At 48.2% G+C, this 19,747-nt stretch overlaps 1 protein-coding gene across 1 annotated transcript; it reads right to left on the reverse strand.

Moving 5' to 3' along the window:
• Positions 1-11,256: 11,256 nt before the first annotated feature.
• On the reverse strand, positions 11,257-18,292 carry LOC131725051 (serine/threonine-protein kinase SBK2-like). The gene is made up of 4 exons (XM_059018466.1): positions 18,068-18,292; positions 16,577-16,721; positions 13,922-14,124; positions 11,257-12,591 (listed from the first exon to the last, which is right to left on the reverse strand). Exons 2-4 carry the CDS (start codon positions 16,719-16,721, stop codon positions 11,653-11,655), a joined length of 1,287 nt encoding a protein of 428 aa, XP_058874449.1. The 5' UTR covers positions 18,068-18,292; the 3' UTR covers positions 11,257-11,652.
• Positions 18,293-19,747: the final 1,455 nt, after the last annotated feature.

The following is a 19,747-nucleotide window of genomic DNA, read 5'->3' on the forward strand; positions in this document are numbered from 1 at the left end:
ACACACACACACTTTCCACTGGTAATCCCTGAATTTCACTCTGTGTTTCAAACAGGACTGTGTGAGTCTATAGATAGCCTGCAGTCCAGAACTCGCAGTGCCCTGTTAGATAAGAAGAGTCTCACTCAGCACCTCTGATAAACGAGAGAGCAACTCACTGACTCAACAAACAGCATGGAGAACAGAAACACACTGCGCTTCAAACACACTGACACAAGACCAGAAACACACTGCGCTTCAAACACACTGACACAAGACCAGAAACACACTGTGCTTCAAACACACTGACACAAGACCAGAAACACACTGCGCTTCAAACACACTGACACAAGAGCAGAAACACACTGCGCTTCAAACACACTGACGCAAAAGCAGAAACACACTGCGCTTCAAACACACTGACACAAGACCAGAAACACACTGTGCTTCAAACACACTGCGCTTCAAACACACTGACACAAGACCAGAAACACACTGCGCTTCAAACACACTGTGCTTCAAACACACTGCGCTTCAAACACACTGACACAAGACCAGAAACACACTGCGCTTCAAACACACTGACACAAGAGCAGAAACACTGCGCTTCAAACACACTGCGCTTCAAACACACTGACACAAGACCAGAAACACACTGCGCTTCAAACACACTGACACAAGACCAGAAACACACTGTGCTTCAAACACACTGCGCTTCAAACACACTGACACAAGACCAGAAACACACTGCGCTTCAAACACACTGACACAAGACCAGAAACACACTGCGCTTCAAACACACTGACACGAGACCAGAAACACACTGCGCTTCAAACACACTGCGCTTCAAACACACTGACACAAGACCAGAAACACACTGCGCTTCAAACACACTGACACAAGACCAGAAACACACTGCGCTTCAAACACACTGACACAAGACCAGAAACACACTGCGCTTCAAACACACTGCGCTTCAAACACACTGACACAAGACCAGAAACACACTGCGCTTCAAACACACTGCGCTTCAAACACACTGACACAAGAGCAGAAACACACTGCGCTTCAAACACACTGACACAAGACCAGAAACACACTGCGCTTCAAACACACTGACACAAGAGCAGAAACACACTGCGCTTCAAACACACTGCGCTTCAAACACACTGACACAAGACCAGAAACACACTGCGCTTCAAACACACTGACACAAGACCAGAAACACACTGCGCTTCAAACACACTGTGCTTCAAACACACTGACACAAGACCAGAAACACACTGCGCTTCAAACACACTGACACAAGACCAGAAACACACTGCGCTTCAAACACACTGACACAAGACCAGAAACACACTGTGCTTCAAACACACTGACACAAGACCAGAAACACACTGCGCTTCAAACACACTGACACAAGACCAGAAACACACTGCGCTTCAAACACACTGACACAAGACCAGAAACACACTGCGCTTCAAACACACTGACACAAGACCAGAAACACACTGCGCTTCAAACACACTGACACAAGACCAGAAACACACTGTGCTTCAAACACACTGACACAAGACCAGAAACACACTGCGCTTCAAACACACTGCGCTTCAAACACACTGCGCTTCAAACACACTGACACAAGACCAGAAACACACTGCGCTTCAAACACACTGCGCTTCAAACACACTGACACAAGACCAGAAACACACTGCGCTTCAAACACACTGACACAAGACCAGAAACACACTGCGCTTCAAACACACTGACACAAGACCAGAAACACACTGCGCTTCAAACACACTGACACAAGACCAGAAACACACTGCGCTTCAAACACACTGACACAAGACCAGAAACACACTGTGCTTCAAACACACTGACACAAGACCAGAAACACACTGTGCTTCAAACACACTGCGCTTCAAACACACTGACACAAGACCAGAAACACACTGCGCTTCAAACACACTGACACAAGACCAGAAACACACTGCGCTTCAAACACACTGACACAAGACCAGAAACACACTGTGCTTCAAACACACTGACACAAGACCAGAAACACACTGCGCTTCAAACACACTGCGCTTCAAACACACTGCGCTTCAAACACACTGACACAAGACCAGAAACACACTGCGCTTCAAACACACTGCGCTTCAAACACACTGACACAAGACCAGAAACACACTGCGCTTCAAACACACTGACACAAGACCAGAAACACACTGTGCTTCAAACACACTGACACAAGACCAGAAACACACTGCGCTTCAAACACACTGACACAAGACCAGAAACACACTGTGCTTCAAACACACTGACACAAGACCAGAAACACACTGCGCTTCAAACACACTGACACAAGACCAGAAACACACTGTGCTTCAAACACACTGACACAAGACCAGAAACACACTGTGCTTCAAACACACTGACACAAGACCAGAAACACACTGCGCTTCAAACACACTGACACAAGACCAGAAACACACTGCGCTTCAAACACACTGCGCTTCAAACACACTGACACAAGACCAGAAACACACTGCGCTTCAAACACACTGACACAAGACCAGAAACACACTGTGCTTCAAACACACTGACACAAGACCAGAAACACACTGCGCTTCAAACACACTGCGCTTCAAACACACTGCGCTTCAAACACACTGACACAAGACCAGAAACACACTGCGCTTCAAACACACTGCGCTTCAAACACACTGCGCTTCAAACACACTGACACAAGACCAGAAACACACTGCGCTTCAAACACACTGCGCTTCAAACACACTGACACAAGACCAGAAACACACTGCGCTTCAAACACACTGACACAAGACCAGAAACACACTGCGCTTCAAACACACTGACACAAGACCAGAAACACACTGCGCTTCAAACACACTGACACAAGACCAGAAACACACTGCGCTTCAAACACACTGACACAAGACCAGAAACACACTGTGCTTCAAACACACTGACACAAGACCAGAAACACACTGTGCTTCAAACACACTGCGCTTCAAACACACTGACACAAGACCAGAAACACACTGCGCTTCAAACACACTGCGCTTCAAACACACTGACACAAGACCAGAAACACACTGCGCTTCAAACACACTGACACAAGACCAGAAACACACTGCGCTTCAAACACACTGACACAAGACCAGAAACACACTGCGCTTCAAACACACTGACACAAGACCAGAAACACACTGCGCTTCAAACACACTGACACAAGACCAGAAACACACTGTGCTTCAAACACACTGACACAAGACCAGAAACACACTGTGCTTCAAACACACTGCGCTTCAAACACACTGACACAAGACCAGAAACACACTGCGCTTCAAACACACTGACACAAGACCAGAAACACACTGCGCTTCAAACACACTGACACAAGACCAGAAACACACTGTGCTTCAAACACACTGACACAAGACCAGAAACACACTGTGCTTCAAACACACTGACACAAGACCAGAAACACACTGCGCTTCAAACACACTGACACAAGACCAGAAACACACTGTGCTTCAAACACACTGACACAAGACCAGAAACACACTGCGCTTCAAACACACTGCGCTTCAAACACACTGCGCTTCAAACACACTGACACAAGACCAGAAACACACTGCGCTTCAAACACACTGCGCTTCAAACACACTGCGCTTCAAACACACTGACACAAGACCAGAAACACACTGCGCTTCAAACACACTGCGCTTCAAACACACTGACACAAGACCAGAAACACACTGCGCTTCAAACACACTGACACAAGACCAGAAACACACTGCGCTTCAAACACACTGACACAAGACCAGAAACACACTGCGCTTCAAACACACTGACACAAGACCAGAAACACACTGCGCTTCAAACACACTGACACAAGACCAGAAACACACTGTGCTTCAAACACACTGACACAAGACCAGAAACACACTGTGCTTCAAACACACTGCGCTTCAAACACACTGACACAAGACCAGAAACACACTGCGCTTCAAACACACTGCGCTTCAAACACACTGACACAAGACCAGAAACACACTGCGCTTCAAACACACTGACACAAGACCAGAAACACACTGCGCTTCAAACACACTGACACAAGACCAGAAACACACTGCGCTTCAAACACACTGACACAAGACCAGAAACACACTGCGCTTCAAACACACTGACACAAGACCAGAAACACACTGTGCTTCAAACACACTGACACAAGACCAGAAACACACTGTGCTTCAAACACACTGCGCTTCAAACACACTGACACAAGACCAGAAACACACTGCGCTTCAAACACACTGACACAAGACCAGAAACACACTGCGCTTCAAACACACTGACACAAGACCAGAAACACACTGTGCTTCAAACACACTGACACAAGACCAGAAACACACTGTGCTTCAAACACACTGACACAAGACCAGAAACACACTGCGCTTCAAACACACTGACACAAGACCAGAAACACACTGCGCTTCAAACACACTGACACAAGACCAGAAACACACTGTGCTTCAAACACACTGACACAAGACCAGAAACACACTGCGCTTCAAACACACTGCGCTTCAAACACACTGCGCTTCAAACACACTGACACAAGACCAGAAACACACTGCGCTTCAAACACACTGCGCTTCAAACACACTGACACAAGACCAGAAACACACTGCGCTTCAAACACACTGACACAAGACCAGAAACACACTGCGCTTCAAACACACTGACACAAGACCAGAAACACACTGCGCTTCAAACACACTGACACAAGACCAGAAACACACTGCGCTTCAAACACACTGACACAAGACCAGAAACACACTGTGCTTCAAACACACTGACACAAGACCAGAAACACACTGTGCTTCAAACACACTGACACAAGACCAGAAACACACTGCGCTTCAAACACACTGCGCTTCAAACACACTGACACAAGACCAGAAACACACTGTGCTTCAAACACACTGACACAAGACCAGAAACACACTGCGCTTCAAACACACTGCGCTTCAAACACACTGACACAAGACCAGAAACACACTGTGCTTCAAACACACTGACACAAGACCAGAAACACACTGCGCTTCAAACACACTGCGCTTCAAACACACTGACACAAGAACAGAAACACACTGCGCTTCAAACACACTGACAAATTCTTGGAATCAAAGTAACTCGGCTGTTTTTTTTTTTGTCTTCCAGTTTTTACATTTTTTATTTTGATATTCAGGATGATTCAAAGATAAGCAGCTGTATTAAGAAAATAAAACAGAATCCATATTTTATTGAAGACATCAGGTTTAATTTCACGTCATTTAACACACCTCATCCACACAAAACAAGATTTATATTTTTAAATTGCAAGACTTCACAAAAACAGCCCCCAAACTAAAACCTCTTTAAAACTCACCCTAAACACACAGCAAGACACCTGAACGCACAGCATGAACCCCAAGGCTTGCTGGTCCAGTGGTTAAAGAAAGGGGTCTTGATACCAGGAGGTTCAAATCCCAGCTCAGCCACTGACTCCCTGTGTGTGTGTGACCCTGACCCTAAAATTCAAGATTAAGAACTTGAGATTTTTAAGGTTAAGGTAATTGAATTATCTCCCAAAACAAATGAAGAAAGCGCTTAGGGGGTCATTCAGGCTTTAAATTAGCCAGGCAACCTCTTGTGCTCCGTCCTTCGGATGAGACGTCAAACAAACGAGCTCCTATTGGAAGTGACTCTGCAGCAGCCACTGACTCCCTGTGTGTGTGTGTGACCCTGAGCAAGTCACTGAACCTCCTTGTGCTCCGTCCTTCGGATGAGACGTCAAACAAACGAGCTCCTATTGGAAGTGACTCTGCAGCAGCCACTGACTCCCTGTGTGTGTGTGACCCTGAGCAAGTCACTGAACCTCCTTGTGCTCCGTCCTTCGGATGAGACGTCAAACAAACAAGCTCCTATTGGAAGTGACTCTGCAGCAGCCACTGACTCCCTGTGTGTGTGTGACCCTGAGCAAGTCACTGAACCTCCTTGTGCTCCGTCCTTCAGGATGAGACATCAAACAAGCGAGCTCCTATTGGAAGTGACTCTGCAGCAGCAGCAGCAGTTGTTGATGATGCATATTTCACCCCCTAGTCTCTGTAAGTCGCTTTGGATAAAAGTGTCTGCTAAATGACTAAATAAATATAATAATAATAATAATAATAATAATAATAATAATAATAATAATAATAATAATAATAATAATTATTATTATTATTATTATTATTATTATTATTATTATAACTTATACACTATCTCACTCTGGGTCTTTACAAGGAATCCAGTAAATAAATATTCACTGGGTTTGAATCAGTGTGACTGGGAGACAGGCCACTGCAGAATATATATATATATATCTTCAGCTCTGCTCCAGGGATCAGGCTCCTCCTCTCACAGCTGTTAGTAAAACCACTTCAACTGCTACTGAGGGGTCACACATTTCTGAGCTCCAGCAGCAACTTAAAAACCTTAAAAAATAGTTGTTTAAACTTTTTATTTTTCAAATCTTTTCATATATTTCTTATCTCTTGAATACTTTTTTTTGTGTTTTGTTTCTTTTTTCTTTTGTTCTCCCTACCCTTGAATTTGTTTATCAGTGTAGGAGGGCGGCCATTTTGCCTTTGTTTGTTTTTGTTTGTGTCTATTGAGTTGAGTGGGGGACGGAGGGGGGTGATGCTGGGACGCCAGAATCACTGTCGAGCCCTCTTGAGGTGTCGTGGGCTAGTCGACGAAACACTGAGGATGGAAGGTGCCCACTTGAAAACCCCAGAGATGTTCCCTGCTCAGCTCAGTCCAGACGGTTGTCATGCTGATGCGCTGGGGAGGCCGCACTTTGGTTGATCCCCGGAGCCAGCATCGCAGCTGTTGTGTGTGCTGATGCGCCAGGGAGGCAAAATAGGCTGATCCCTGGAGCCAGCATTACACTTCAGCCATTAACACCAGACAGAAGGATATCTACATCATCATATGGAAGGAAACGTAACTGGATGGAGACACAGATGGATCACATTAGTTTACTGTAAAGCTACGTCTTAGTTGGTGCTTATCTTGGCGAGAGCCGAGTTCAAATCAGCATGAAGTTTTAACATCTACTCTCGTGTAATGGAAATCATTAATTTTTTCTTCATTTAACAATTAATTTTTTTTATTATTATTTATTAAAAAGTACTTTCTTTTGTTTCTTTAAATTTTAGTTTTGATCACAAACCTGTTTTAGTTTTTGTTTTAAAAATCGCTTTGTTTTTCATTCCCTGCTTCTGCCTTGTGCAGAGTGGGGGAAGGAGAGACACATATTTTCTTATTTTTTAGTTGAAGGTTTTTAATAACTTTTAATCACCTTTAACTTTGTTTTGTTTTTCCTTTATTAAGGGAAAAAAACCCTTTGTGTTTGTTTTGTGTTTTGTGTACCCTGGTAGTTTTTACAGTGTGTGTGCATGTGCGTGTGCGTGTGCGTGCATGTGCGTGTGCGTGTGCGTGTGCGTGCGCGTGCGTGTGCATGTGTGTGTATTTTGTTTATTTATTTAAAAATAAATATTTTATTTTTTGAAAATAAAATAAATACATTTTTTTTTGTGTGAGTACCCCAGCTCTGTGAATTGTTGTCAGTGCAGGGGTGTGTCTGTTTTGTTTATTTAATGAAAATAAAATAAAAACAATAAACACACTTACAAAATAACAACAAACAATTAAACAAATAAACGAAAAAAACAAATAAAAATAACCAAATAAATAAACAAATTTAAAAAAGGGGGAGAAATGAGTGGACAAGCCCCAAAGCAATGGGCAAGCAGTGCCTCCTGAAGGACTCCCTCTCGATTGAGACCTTCGTCAAGGCTATGGTGAAGGTAGTGGGACCAGCAGCTATCGTGGTGGCCTCCTCAAGTCGCCGCGAACACCGCAATCGAGAGGGGTCTTACCGTCAGGAGGATGTTCATCCCCATCGAACCCCTCGTGGGGCTGGGCAGCAGGGTTATCCTGTCCAACGTGCCACCGTTCATACAGGATGCCCTGCTTATGCCCCACTTGCAAGCCCTAGGGGAGCTCAAGACAGCAATCCACACCATCCCCCCGGGCTGTAAGGACCAGCCCCCTCTCCTGAGGCAGATGTGGGCTCCGCAGACAACGCGGAGCCCATGCAAGCGACCCCCACTGAGGGGCCGGAGGGGAGGGGGTGGGGAGAAGAACCCTTAACACAAGAGCTGCCTCAGGCTTCCTCTCCTGCGGCGACAGGAGTCCCGGCCCTTGTGCTGCCAAGGGGGGGAATCGGAAACCATCCCCTGAGGCAGACCTGGGCTCCGCAGAGAAGGTGGTGCCCAAGCAGACAAAGGCCACTGAGGTGCCGGAGGGGGGGAAAGAACGCAGGAGGGCGGAAGAACGTGGCACCCTCGGGGTAGATCCCCTCCCCGACACGCAACAGGGCCACTAAACCGGTCCCCAACCCACCACTGAGGGTCCGGTTCTGGCCACGGTCACTGAGGGGGTGCAGGAGGAGCCCCCGAAACAGCAACTGCCTCAGGCTTCCCCCTCTGGCGGAGACGAGGGTCCCGGCCCTGGTGCTGTCGCTGAGGGGGAAACGGCAACATCGCCTGAGGTGGTCCCGGGCACCGCAGAGCCCGGTCTGGTGACCGCCACAGAGGGAGGGGAAGAACCCAAGAGGGTAGATTCCCTCCCTCCGAAGACTGAGGACGGGCTTGAGACCATGCCTCGGTCCTGCAAAAAGGCGCCCAAACCGGGGACGAGACTATATAGTGTACTCCGAGCGCCCGTCTGCGCCCCCTAAATTGAGGGTGCAGACAGTCCCCATGAGGGTCCCTCCACCAGTCTCTCCTGCCGCGTCCCCTGGGAGTGGGGAGCAGGGAGAGACGATGAAGTTAAAGATAAGGCGCAATGCGCTCACGCAACAACGTGAGTGCGTTGTGCTTCTCCATCGCGAGGGTGTCAAGGTCTGATGCCTTATAACAAATTGCCAGGAATCGACGGGCTGACTGTGGAGTTCTATAAGAAGTTCTGGGACTCGCTGGGGCCCGCCTTTGCGCAGGTCCTGGCGGAAGCCTACGAGGCCGGGGAGATGCCCCTTTCAATGAGGCAGGCAGTAATTACGCTGCTGCCCAAGAAAGGGGATCTGCGCTTCCTCAGAAACTGGCGCCCGGTCTCGCTGCTGTGCACAGACTATAAAATCATGGCTAAGGCCGCCTCCCTGAAGCTCAAGTCCGTGCTGGCAGACGTGATCCACCCCGACCACTGCAGGAGGACCGGTCAGTCGGTCGCCTTCCTGTCTATGGACCAGGAGAAGGCACCCAGCCGGATGGATCACAAGTATCACTTCGGAACCCTACGAGCATTCAGATTCGTACGCCTCTGTCGAGTGCCTTTTGAAGGTTAACTGGTCCCTGACCACACCCCTCACTTTCAGGAGAGGAGTATGTCAAGGATGCCCTCTGTCCGGTCAACTGTATGTGCTGTGCATCGAGCCCTTCCTCTCCTCCTTCACAGGAGGCTCACAGGGATGGTGCTCTGCGTGCTGGACATGAGGGTGGTCCTGTTGGCTTACAGCGTGCTCCTAATGGCCTCTGATCCGGTTGATCTGGAGAGGATGCGGAGCTGCCAAAGTGTTTAGTCTGCCGCGTCCTCTGCCAGGATCAACTGGAACAAATGCTCTGGGTTACTAGTAGGTCCATGGTGGGTCGACTCCAGCAATTCCAGTGGAGCGTGGACAGCTTCAAATACCTGGGAGTTCACCTGAAACCTTGGTCACAGCCAACTAGGTGGAGTTGGAAGACAAGGTTGCTGCGAGACTGAGGTCGTGGTCGGGTCTGCTGAAATTGCTTTCCTTCAGGGGCAGGGCTCTTTTCATAAATCAGTTGGTGGCGTCGATGCTCTGGCATCTACTCACCATCCTGAGCCTGCCCTCTGAGTTTGTCGTCAGGGTCCAGAGGACGCTGACGGACTTCTTCTGGGTCGAAAAGCATTGGGTCTCTGTGGGGGTTCTGTGCCTTCCTCTGGACGAGGGAGGGCAAGGATTGGTGTGCATCAGGAGCCAGGTGCACACCTTCTGCCTACAGACCCTGCAGAGATACCTGTACGCAGACCCGGCCCCGCAGTGGTGTGCGCTGGCCTCCCTCCTATTGCACCAGTTGTACAGCCTGGGCTACGACCGGCAGCTTTTCTGGATCGATCGCTGGTCTTTTACCAGGACCTGTTCAAGACCCAGAGCATGTTCAACATTGGCTGAGACGCGTTCCGACCGAGGGGGAAGAATTCCTACCCATGACTCTCAGGTCCTGCTGATTGAACCAAAGGCACGGGACCCCCCTCGGCCTCCCCTCGGCCTCCCCTCGAAAATAACCTGAGCAGGATCTCGCAGTTCTCCTCGACCCCCCTCTGATCCGTGTCGAGGAAGACCCTGTACGTGATGGTGCTCCACACCCTCCACTTCCAAGACACCGCTTGGCGGGAGCCCCTCCAACACCCAGGAGGGTGAGAGTCCCCAGTGGGAGGCCCTGTACTCCCCGCTGGTCCCTAGAGGAGCTGGGGACTTGGGATGGAGGGTGCTGCACAGAGCGCTCGCGTCAGGAGGACCTGCATCACTTTACCGACTCAGACACCGCATGCCCTTTCTGTGGTCAGTCCGAGTCGGTAGCTCACATTTATTTTTTCTGTGCCAGACTGTAGTTCTTCTTGCTACTGAAGAACCTCTTGCTGCAGTTCTGGCTGCATTTTTCCCCAACCCTGTTAATTTTTGGGCACCCTGTTCGTGGTTCCACCAAGAAGAGAGACCTCCTGGTGAATCTGCTCCTGGCTCTTGCAAAACTAACCATTTACAAGACCAGGAAGCACAAGATCACCGGGGAGGGGCTCTTTGATTGCGGATCCATGTTCAGGGCCCTGGTCCGGTCCCGGATTGTTTTAGAGCATGCCCACGCGGAGACCGCTGGCGACATGACGGCTTTTATCAACCAGTGGGCTCTAAGTGGCGTGCTCTGTACCATCCCCCCCCCCCTTTTCTGAATATTTAATTTACATCCCTTTAATCAGTTTTTTAGTTAAAATTAGTTCATGGCCAGTCTTTGTTGGCACCCCTTTTTGTTTAGGGGTTCTAAACTGAATTTTTTCACCGGCTGTCTTTGGGCAGCCTGTGCCAGCTGGTGTAGCCCCCCTACTGGACATTAAATAGGACTAATAATAATAAATCTGGGACAGAGTCAAGGTTTTTAATTAGGGACAGGAGGGAAAAAACGACATAAAAAACTGTCCTGTGGAGCTGAGAGGTTACATCATGCCAGGATGTCACTCCTCCAATCTGTACTGCAAATCTTCACAGTGAATCTCTATGCCTAAAGTAAATCTTTACAGTGAAGCTTTACAGTGAATCTTGACAGTGAATCTTTAGTAAATCTTTACAGTGAATCTTTACAGTGAATCTTTACAGTGAATCTTGACAGTGAATCTTTAGTAAATCTTTACAGTGAATCTTTAGTGACTTTTTACAGTGAATATTTCGAATGAATGTTTACTGTGTATCTTTACAGTGTATCTTTACTGTGAATCTTTACAGTCAATATATACAGTACATCTTTACAGTGATGTTTACAGTCAGTGTTCACAGTGAATCTCTAGGACTGGCTCCACACTGAGAGAGATGAAGGGCTGAGTCTTAGCAGAGTTCCCCACTCCCTCTCCTCTCTCTTCTTCCCTCTCTCCTCCTGTCTCTCCTCCTCTCTCGCCCTCCACCCCTCCCTCTCCCTCCCCCTCTCTCTCATTCACCCAGGGGCCTCTCAGGTATTCAAGGGCTTCTCTGGGCGTGGCCCTGACCTGGGGGTTGGGGGTCAGGAGCCCCCGAAAGAGTGAGAGAGCGAGAGGGGTGAAGCTACGGAACTGAGCAGGGGGGAGGTGGGCAGAGCCCCATTTCTCATTCTCATCCTCATCAGCAGGCAGTTCAACTCCAGAGCTCCCAGTCCTCCCAGTCCCCCCAGCAGAGTCCCGGCTCTCGAACCAGCGGATGAAGTCCCTGTAGAGCGGGTCGGAGGGGCAGCTCCTTTCCCAGGGGAAGCACCCTGTGAGCAGGCAGAAGGTGAGCACGCCCAGGGCCCAGGAGTCGAGACTGGGGAGAGCCAGCCGCCACGGCCCAGGGGAGAGGGAAGCAGCAGGGACATTACCTTTAGCTTTAGCATTGCCACTAACATTAACATTGACATTAGCATTAGCATTGCCATTGATATCAGCAGTCGCAGTGACATCACTCCCGATGTCACTGAGTCCCTCCCCCTCATCGCCTCCCCCCTCCCCCTCACCTTCCTCTATAGTCAGCTCGGGGGCGCTGTAGGGCACGGGTCCCCTGGTCCCCCGGACTCGGGACCCCCTGTGTTTCGTCAGCCCGAAGTCCGACAGCTTGATCCGCCGGCACTCCGGGCCGCACAGCAGAACATTCTCGGGCTTCACGTCGCGGTGAACCAGAGCCTTGGAGTGAAGAAAATCAAGAGCTAGAGAGAGCTGAGAGAGAACACGCTGAGCCCAGAGAGGAGGCACTCCCACCTGAAGAGAGGAGAGAGGAAAGAGGAGAGAGCTGAGAGAGAACACGCTGAGCCCAGAGAGGAGGCACTCCCACCTGAAGAGAGGAGAGAGGAGAGAGGAGAGAGGAGAGAGGAGAGAGAGGAGAGGGTAGGGGAGAGAGAGAGGAGAGAGGAGAGGAGAGAGAGGAGAGAGGAGAGAGGAGAGAGAGAGGAGAGAGGAGAGAGAGGAGAGAGGAGAGAGGATAGAACAGAGAGGAGAGAACAGAGAGGAGAGAGGAGAGAGGAGAGGAGAGAGGTGAGAGGAGGAGGAGAGAGGGGAGAGAGGAGGGGAGAGAGCAGAGAGAGGAGAGAGGAGAGAGGAGAGGAGACAGCAGAGAGAGGAGAGAGAGGAGAGAGAGAGAGGAGAGAGGAGAGAGGAGAGAGGAGAGAGAGAGGAGAGAGGAGAGAGAGGAGAGAGGAGAGAGGATAGAACAGAGAGGAGAGAACAGAGAGGAGAGAGGAGAGAGGAGAGGAGAGAGGAGAGAGGAGGAGGAGAGAGGGGAGAGAGGAGGGGAGAGAGCAGAGAGAGGAGAGAGGAGAGAGGAGAGGAGAAAGAGGAGAGAACAGAGAGGAGAGAGGAGAGGAGAGAGATGAGAGAGGAGAGGAGAGAGGAGAGAGGATAGGAGAGGAGAGAGAGGAGAGAGGAAGAGAGGAGAGAGAGGAGAGGAGAGAGGAGAGGAGAGAGGGGAGAGAGGAAGAGAGGAGAGGAGGGGAAAGAGGAGAGAGGAGAGGAGAGAGGAGAGAGGAGAGAGGAGGAGAGGAGAGAGGGGAGAGGGGAGACAGGAGGGGAGAGAGCAGAGAGAGGAGAGAGGAGAGAGAGAGGAGACAGAGGAGAGGAGAGAGAGGAGAGAACAGAGGAGAGAGGAGAGAGGAGAGGAGAGAGGAGAGAGGAGGAGAGGAGAGAGGAGGAGAGGAGCGAGGAGAGAGGAGAGAGAGGAGAGAGGAAGAGAGGAGAGAGGGGAGAGAGGAGAGAGGAGAGGAGGGGAAAGAGGAGAAAGGAGAGGAGAGAGGAGAGAGGAGGAGAGGAGAGAGAGGAGAGAGGAGAGAGGAGATGAGAGAGGAGAGAGGGGAGAGAGGAGAGAGGAGAGGAGGGGAAAGAGGAGAGAGCAGAGAGGAGAGAGGAGAGAGGAGGCGAGAGAGGAGAGAGGGGTGTCAAAAAGGAGGTTGATATACACTGGAATAGACAATCAGAGCCAGACAGACACACATACACAGACAGATATACACACACACATACAGACAGACAGACACACAGACACACACACAGACAGACACACAGAGGGTGGGACTGACACACAGACGGAGGGACGGACCTGGGGCAGGATGATTTGGAAGAGGTCTCCCCACGCTGCCACCTCCTGAGCGAAGCCAAAGAGCAGCGGAGTCTGGAACACGATCCCAAACACACCGATGATGGAGGGATGAGCGGAGAGAGAGAGAGACACGCAGTACTCACGCAGGAACGAGAGCTTGGAGCTGGATCTGCGAGGACAGAGCTTCAGAGCCATCGGAGTACCTGAGAGACAGAGATGCCCTTCCTGTTACACTGCCCCCAATTCAAACAAACTAGGGACACGTAGGAATTGGCCAATCAAGTCACAGAATTTACTTTAAGAACATAAGAAAGTTTACAAACGAGAGGAGGCCATTCAGCCCATCTTGCTTGTTTGGTTGTTAGTAGCTTATTGATCCCAGAATCTCATCAAGCAGCTTCTTGAAGGATCCCAGGGCGTCAGCTTCAACAACATTACTGGGGAGTTGGTTCCAGACCCTCACAATTCTCTGTGTAAAAAAGTGCCTCCTATTTTCTGTTCTGAATGCCCCTTTATCTAATCTCCATGTGTGACCCCTGGTCCTTGTTTCTTTCTTCAGGTCAAAAAAGTCCCCTGGGTCGACATTGTCTATACCTTTTAGGATTTTGAATGCTTGAATCAGATCACCGCGTAGTCTTCTTTGTTCAAGACTGAATAGATTCAATTATTTTAGCCTGTCTGCATACGACATGCCTTTTAAACCCGGGATAATTCTGGTTGCTCTTCTTTGCACTCTTTCTAGAGCAGCAATATCCTTTTTGTAACGAGGTGACCAGAACTGAACACAATATTCTAGGTGAGGTCTTACTAATGCATTGTAAAGTTTTAAAATTACTTCCCTTTATTTAAATTCAACACTTCTCACAATATATCCAAGCATCTTGTTGGCCTTTTTTATAGCTTCCCCACATTGTCTAGATGAAGACATTTCTGAGTCAACATAAACTCCTAGGTCTTTTTCATAGTTCCCTTCTTCAATTTCAGTATCTCCCATATGATATTTATAATGCACATTTTTATTGCCTGCGTGCAACACTTTACACTTTTCTCTATTAAATGTCATTTGCCATGTGTCTGCCCAGTTCTGAATGCTGTCTAGATCATTTTGAATGACCTTTGCTGCTTCAACAGTGTTTGCCACTCCTCCTATTTTTGTGTCCTCTGCAAATTTAACAAGCTTGATTACTATACCAGAATCTAAATCATTAATGTAGATTAGGAATAGCAGAGGACCTAATACTGATCCCTGTGGTACACCACTGGTTACCTCTGACACAGAGAAAATATCAGTCCTGCTGAACTCACTGCCCAGTATGGAGCCTCCTGCCACAACCTGAGAGATAGCCTAACACTATGCATGGAGACCAGACATTATTGTTCATGGTTGCTACTGTAAATATGGAGAGGGATGGGATGGAACAGGGGGGGGAGGGGTTGTAGGTGGAGATTAATGTAGGTGGGTGTATAGGGGAGGGAGGGAGGGAGGGAGGGAATAGGATATACAAGGGGAGGGGAGGGCAAAAGGAAGGGAGGGGGGAACAGGAGGGTTATCTGTTAGTATTGTGTCTGTATTGATGTTTGTTGTCTAAATGCTTAGGCAAAACTTAATTTAATCTTCTTTATTGTTATTATTTTATATATATAGCACCTTTCATAGTGGACCACCATCACAAAGTGCTTTACAGAGGTATGCTGTGAACTGCACATTATATGCAGAGTCACTTACAATAGGACATTGATTTGACATCTCATCTGCAGGACGGAGCGCAAGGAGGTGAAGTGACTTGCTCAGGGTCACACACAGTGAGTCAGTCAATGGCAGAGGTAAGATTTGAACCAGTGACCTTCTGGTTACAAGCCATAGATTGTAACCATTGGACCACACTGCACTTTTTATGAATTTAAGAACATAAGAACATAAGAAAGTTTACAAACGAGAGGAGGCCATTCAGCCCAATTTGAATTTGAGAGGAGAGAGAGATGAGAGGGGAGAGGAGAGAGGAGAGAGGAGAGAGGAGAGAGGAGAGGGGAGAGAGGAGAGGAGAGAGGAGTGAGAGAGAGGAGAGAGAGGAGAGGAGAGAGAGATGAGAGAGGAGAGGGGAGAGGAGAGAGGAGAGAGGAGAGAGGAGAGGGGAGAGAGGAGAGAGGAGATAGGAGAGGAGAGGAGAGAGGAGTGAGGAGAGAGGAGAGAGGAGAGGAGAGAGAGGGGAGAGGGGAGGGGAGAGGAGAGAGAGAGGAGAGAGAGGAGAGGGGAGAGAGGGGAGGGGGAGAGGAGAGAGGAGAGAGAGGAGAGAGACGGGAGAGGGGAGAGGAGAGAGGAGAGAGGAGAGAGGAGAGAGGAGAGGGGAAAGAGGAGAGAGGAGAGGAGAGAGGGGAGAGGAGAGAGAGAGGAGAGAGGAGGGGAGAGAGGGGAGAGGGGAGAGGAGAGAGGGGAGAGGAGAGAGGAGGGGAGAGAGGAGAGGAGAGAGGAGAGAGGAGAGAGGAGAGAGGGGAGGGGGGAAAGAGAGGAGAGGAGAGAGGAGACGACAGAGAGAGAGTTTGTTATAAGAAGGGTTTTACAGTGAAGTTAAACTGTATTTCAAAATATATCAAAATCTATTTTGGAATGCAGAAAGATACACAGACACAGAGTCAGACAGACAGTTGATCCCGGACCTTTTTCCTTGTGTATGGCAAGCAGGACCTCCCCATACGACCCCTCACCCAGCTGCCTGATGACGCGGAAGTGATCGCGGAGCTCTAGTGAGGTCAGAGACTGTGCGGTCAGGTGACACAGCTCCTCCAGCGCCAGCGAGGACATCTGGAAACAAGTGAAACAAACCAGAGAAACCAGTTAAACCAGTGAAACCAGTGAGGACAAGCCAGAGAAACAGAGAAACCTGTGAGGAAAAACCAGTGAAATCAGAGAAACCAGTGAGAACAAACCAGTGAAACCAATGAGAACAAACCACTGATTCACAGTGTTATATTAAATGTGAATCTGCTTGTTATATTCAATGTGAATCTGCTTGTTATATTAAATGTGAATCTGCTTGTTATATTAAATGTGAATCTGCTTGTTATATTAAATGTGAATCTGCTTGTTATATTAAATGTGAATCTGCTTGTTATATTAAATGTGAATCTGCTTGTTATATTAAATGTGAATCTGCTTGTTATATTAAATGGGAATCTGCTTATTATATTAAATGTGAATCTGCTTGTTATATTAAATGGGAATCTGCTTGTTATATTAAATGGGAATCTGCTTGTTATATTAAATGTGAATCTGCTTGTTATATTAAATGTGAATCTGCTTGTTATATTAAATGTGAATCTGCTTGTTATATTAAATGTGAATCTGCTTGTTATATTAAATGTGAATCTGCTTGTTATATTAAATGTGAATCTGCTTGTTATATTAAATGGGAATCTGCTTGTTATATTAAATGTAATGTGAATCTGCTTGTTATATTCAATGTGAAATGGTTTACCACAGTGAGAAACAAACCAGTAAAGCCAGTGACAACAACCCAGTTAAACCAGTAAAACCAGTTAAAGCCAGGGGTGTAATGGCAGCAAAACGGTCCTAAAATAGATAACGGTACATTATAAACCGCTAACCAGGCAACTAAAATCAAATGAAATATTAAAATAAACTCACAATAATTTTAGCGTCACCCTCCCTAACAGAATCTGCTTGATAAATTGGAGTGATACCTGCTGAACAATGTTATGTTAACACATTGAATTACACACCGCTTTGTAGTTTTCCATAAACTGTACTTAACGAAAAACTGACAACAATTGAAAAAATGTGACATTTCGAAATCTAACATGAAATACTGCACTAATATTATGGCTTCCTGTAGCCTTTTTTTGCGATATAATTGTGTAGTTTCTTTGATTACATGATGGTAAATGACAGTAATCTAAATTACGTTCATGCAGTTTTTTTTTTAAATGTGTATTCTGTCGCAATCCTAAAATTCTAGGTGATGCAAAACTTTTGGCCAGTGCTAAACACTAACTCCGGTGTCTCAGTTAAACTTCTCAATATAACAGATTAATGTTGCCAGCGGGCGCTGTTTCATTATTACTGAACGGCGACCCCGCGCTTCAGTGCTGCGTGTCGAAACAGGCGTCTGTTTACACTAATAGACTCACGTTTGCAGCGCGATCACTTTTGGTTCCGTGTCCAGTGATTCAGCATCTTGCAAGGTGGCAGTGAAGGCGAGGTCTTGATCCGGTCGGGTTCGGTTTGCTTGTGATCGAGTCCGTGGACAGGAGCTGTGGCTCTACTGTAACATTGAGGTGCAAGCGAGCCTCTTACAGATATATACTCTCTCTCTCTCTCTCTCTCTCTCTCTCTCTCTCTCTCTCTCTCTCTCTCTCTCTCCCTCTCCCTCTCCCTCTCTCTCTCTCTCTCTCTCTCTCTCCTGTTCCCCTCCTCTCTATCTCTCTCTCAGGTTCAAGTTCAAATACTTTATTGGCATGACAAGTTCAGCAAGTATTGCCAAATGCTATTCCTGCTTTCTTTTCTCTCTCTGTCTCTCATCCCTTCTTTCTCTATTCTTACTGTAATTCAACACCACTGACACATCTGTTCTTTCAGCTCTGTCTGCCTGATCAATGCTGCTGTAAGAGACATCACTGACAGAGCGAGAGAGAGAGAGAGGGAGAGAGAGGGGGGAGAGGGAGAGAGGGAGAGAGAGAGAGAGGGAGAGAGGGGGAGAGGGAGAGAAAGAGATAGAGAGAGGGAGAGAGAGGGGGAGAGGGAGAGAAAGAGAGAGAGAGAGAGGGAGAGAGAGGGGGAGAGGGAGAGAGGGGGAGAGGGAGAGAGAGAGAGAGAGGGAGAGAGAGGGGGGAGAGGGAGAGAGGGGGAGAGGGAGAGAGAGAGAGAGAGAGGGAGAGAGAGAGAGGGAGAGAGGGGGAGAGGGAGAGAGAGAGAGAGAGAGGGAGAGAGAGGGGGGGAGAGGGAGAGAGCGAGTGTTCCTGCCCTGCACCCCTCCTCTCTCCCCTGTTCCCCTCTCTCCCCTCTCCCTCTCTCTGCAGGATAGTGATTAGGACAGCAGGTCCTGTCATCACTGTCTTCAGGTTTCACTCTGGCAGCAAAAACAAAAATCCTGCAGAAACATTGTAGAGGCCTGTCGAACACGATACTGAACTAACTGCTTAACATTCACACCGTAGCCTAAACACAGTCCCGAGACACACAACTACACAAATACTGACACTGGCTCACCATCCAACACAAACCACAGCGTGAACACAGTCAACAACTAGAACACAGCCCTCCCCTCCACTCCCCTCCCCTCTCCTCTTCACCCTCTCTACCCCCTCCTCCCCCTCTCCTCTCCCTATATCGAAAATGTTTGGCTGGAGTTGTACCAGGCAGTGGAGATGAGGTGTTGGAGAGATGATCAGGAGCCAGGAGTTTGAGCAGGGTTAGAAACACACTAGCGCTGCATGGAGGGAGGGAAAGGGAGAGAGCAGGCAAGAGAGGGGGAGAGGGAGGGAGAGAAAGAGGGAGAGAGGGGGGAGAGGGAGAGAGAGTGGGAGGGAGAGGGAGGTAGAGATTAGGGGATTAGGAGAGGATGGTTTGCAGTAAACACAGATCTCATGGTCAGAGGTGTTTATGATTGTGTGTAGCTATGTGGTTCAGTGTGTTATAGACAGATAGACTGATAGACTGAGTCGTGTAGCTATGTGGTTCAGTGTGTTATAGACAGATAGACTGATAGACTGAGTCGTGTAGCTATGTGATTCAGTGTGTTATAGACAGATAGACTGATAGATGGAGTCGTGTAGCTATGTGGTTCAGTGTGTTATAGACAGATAGACTGA

The sequence above is a fragment of the Acipenser ruthenus genome, chromosome 60 (genome assembly GCF_902713425.1).
Source record: "Acipenser ruthenus chromosome 60, fAciRut3.2 maternal haplotype, whole genome shotgun sequence".
NCBI classification, from domain to species: Eukaryota; Metazoa; Chordata; class Actinopteri; order Acipenseriformes; family Acipenseridae; genus Acipenser; species Acipenser ruthenus.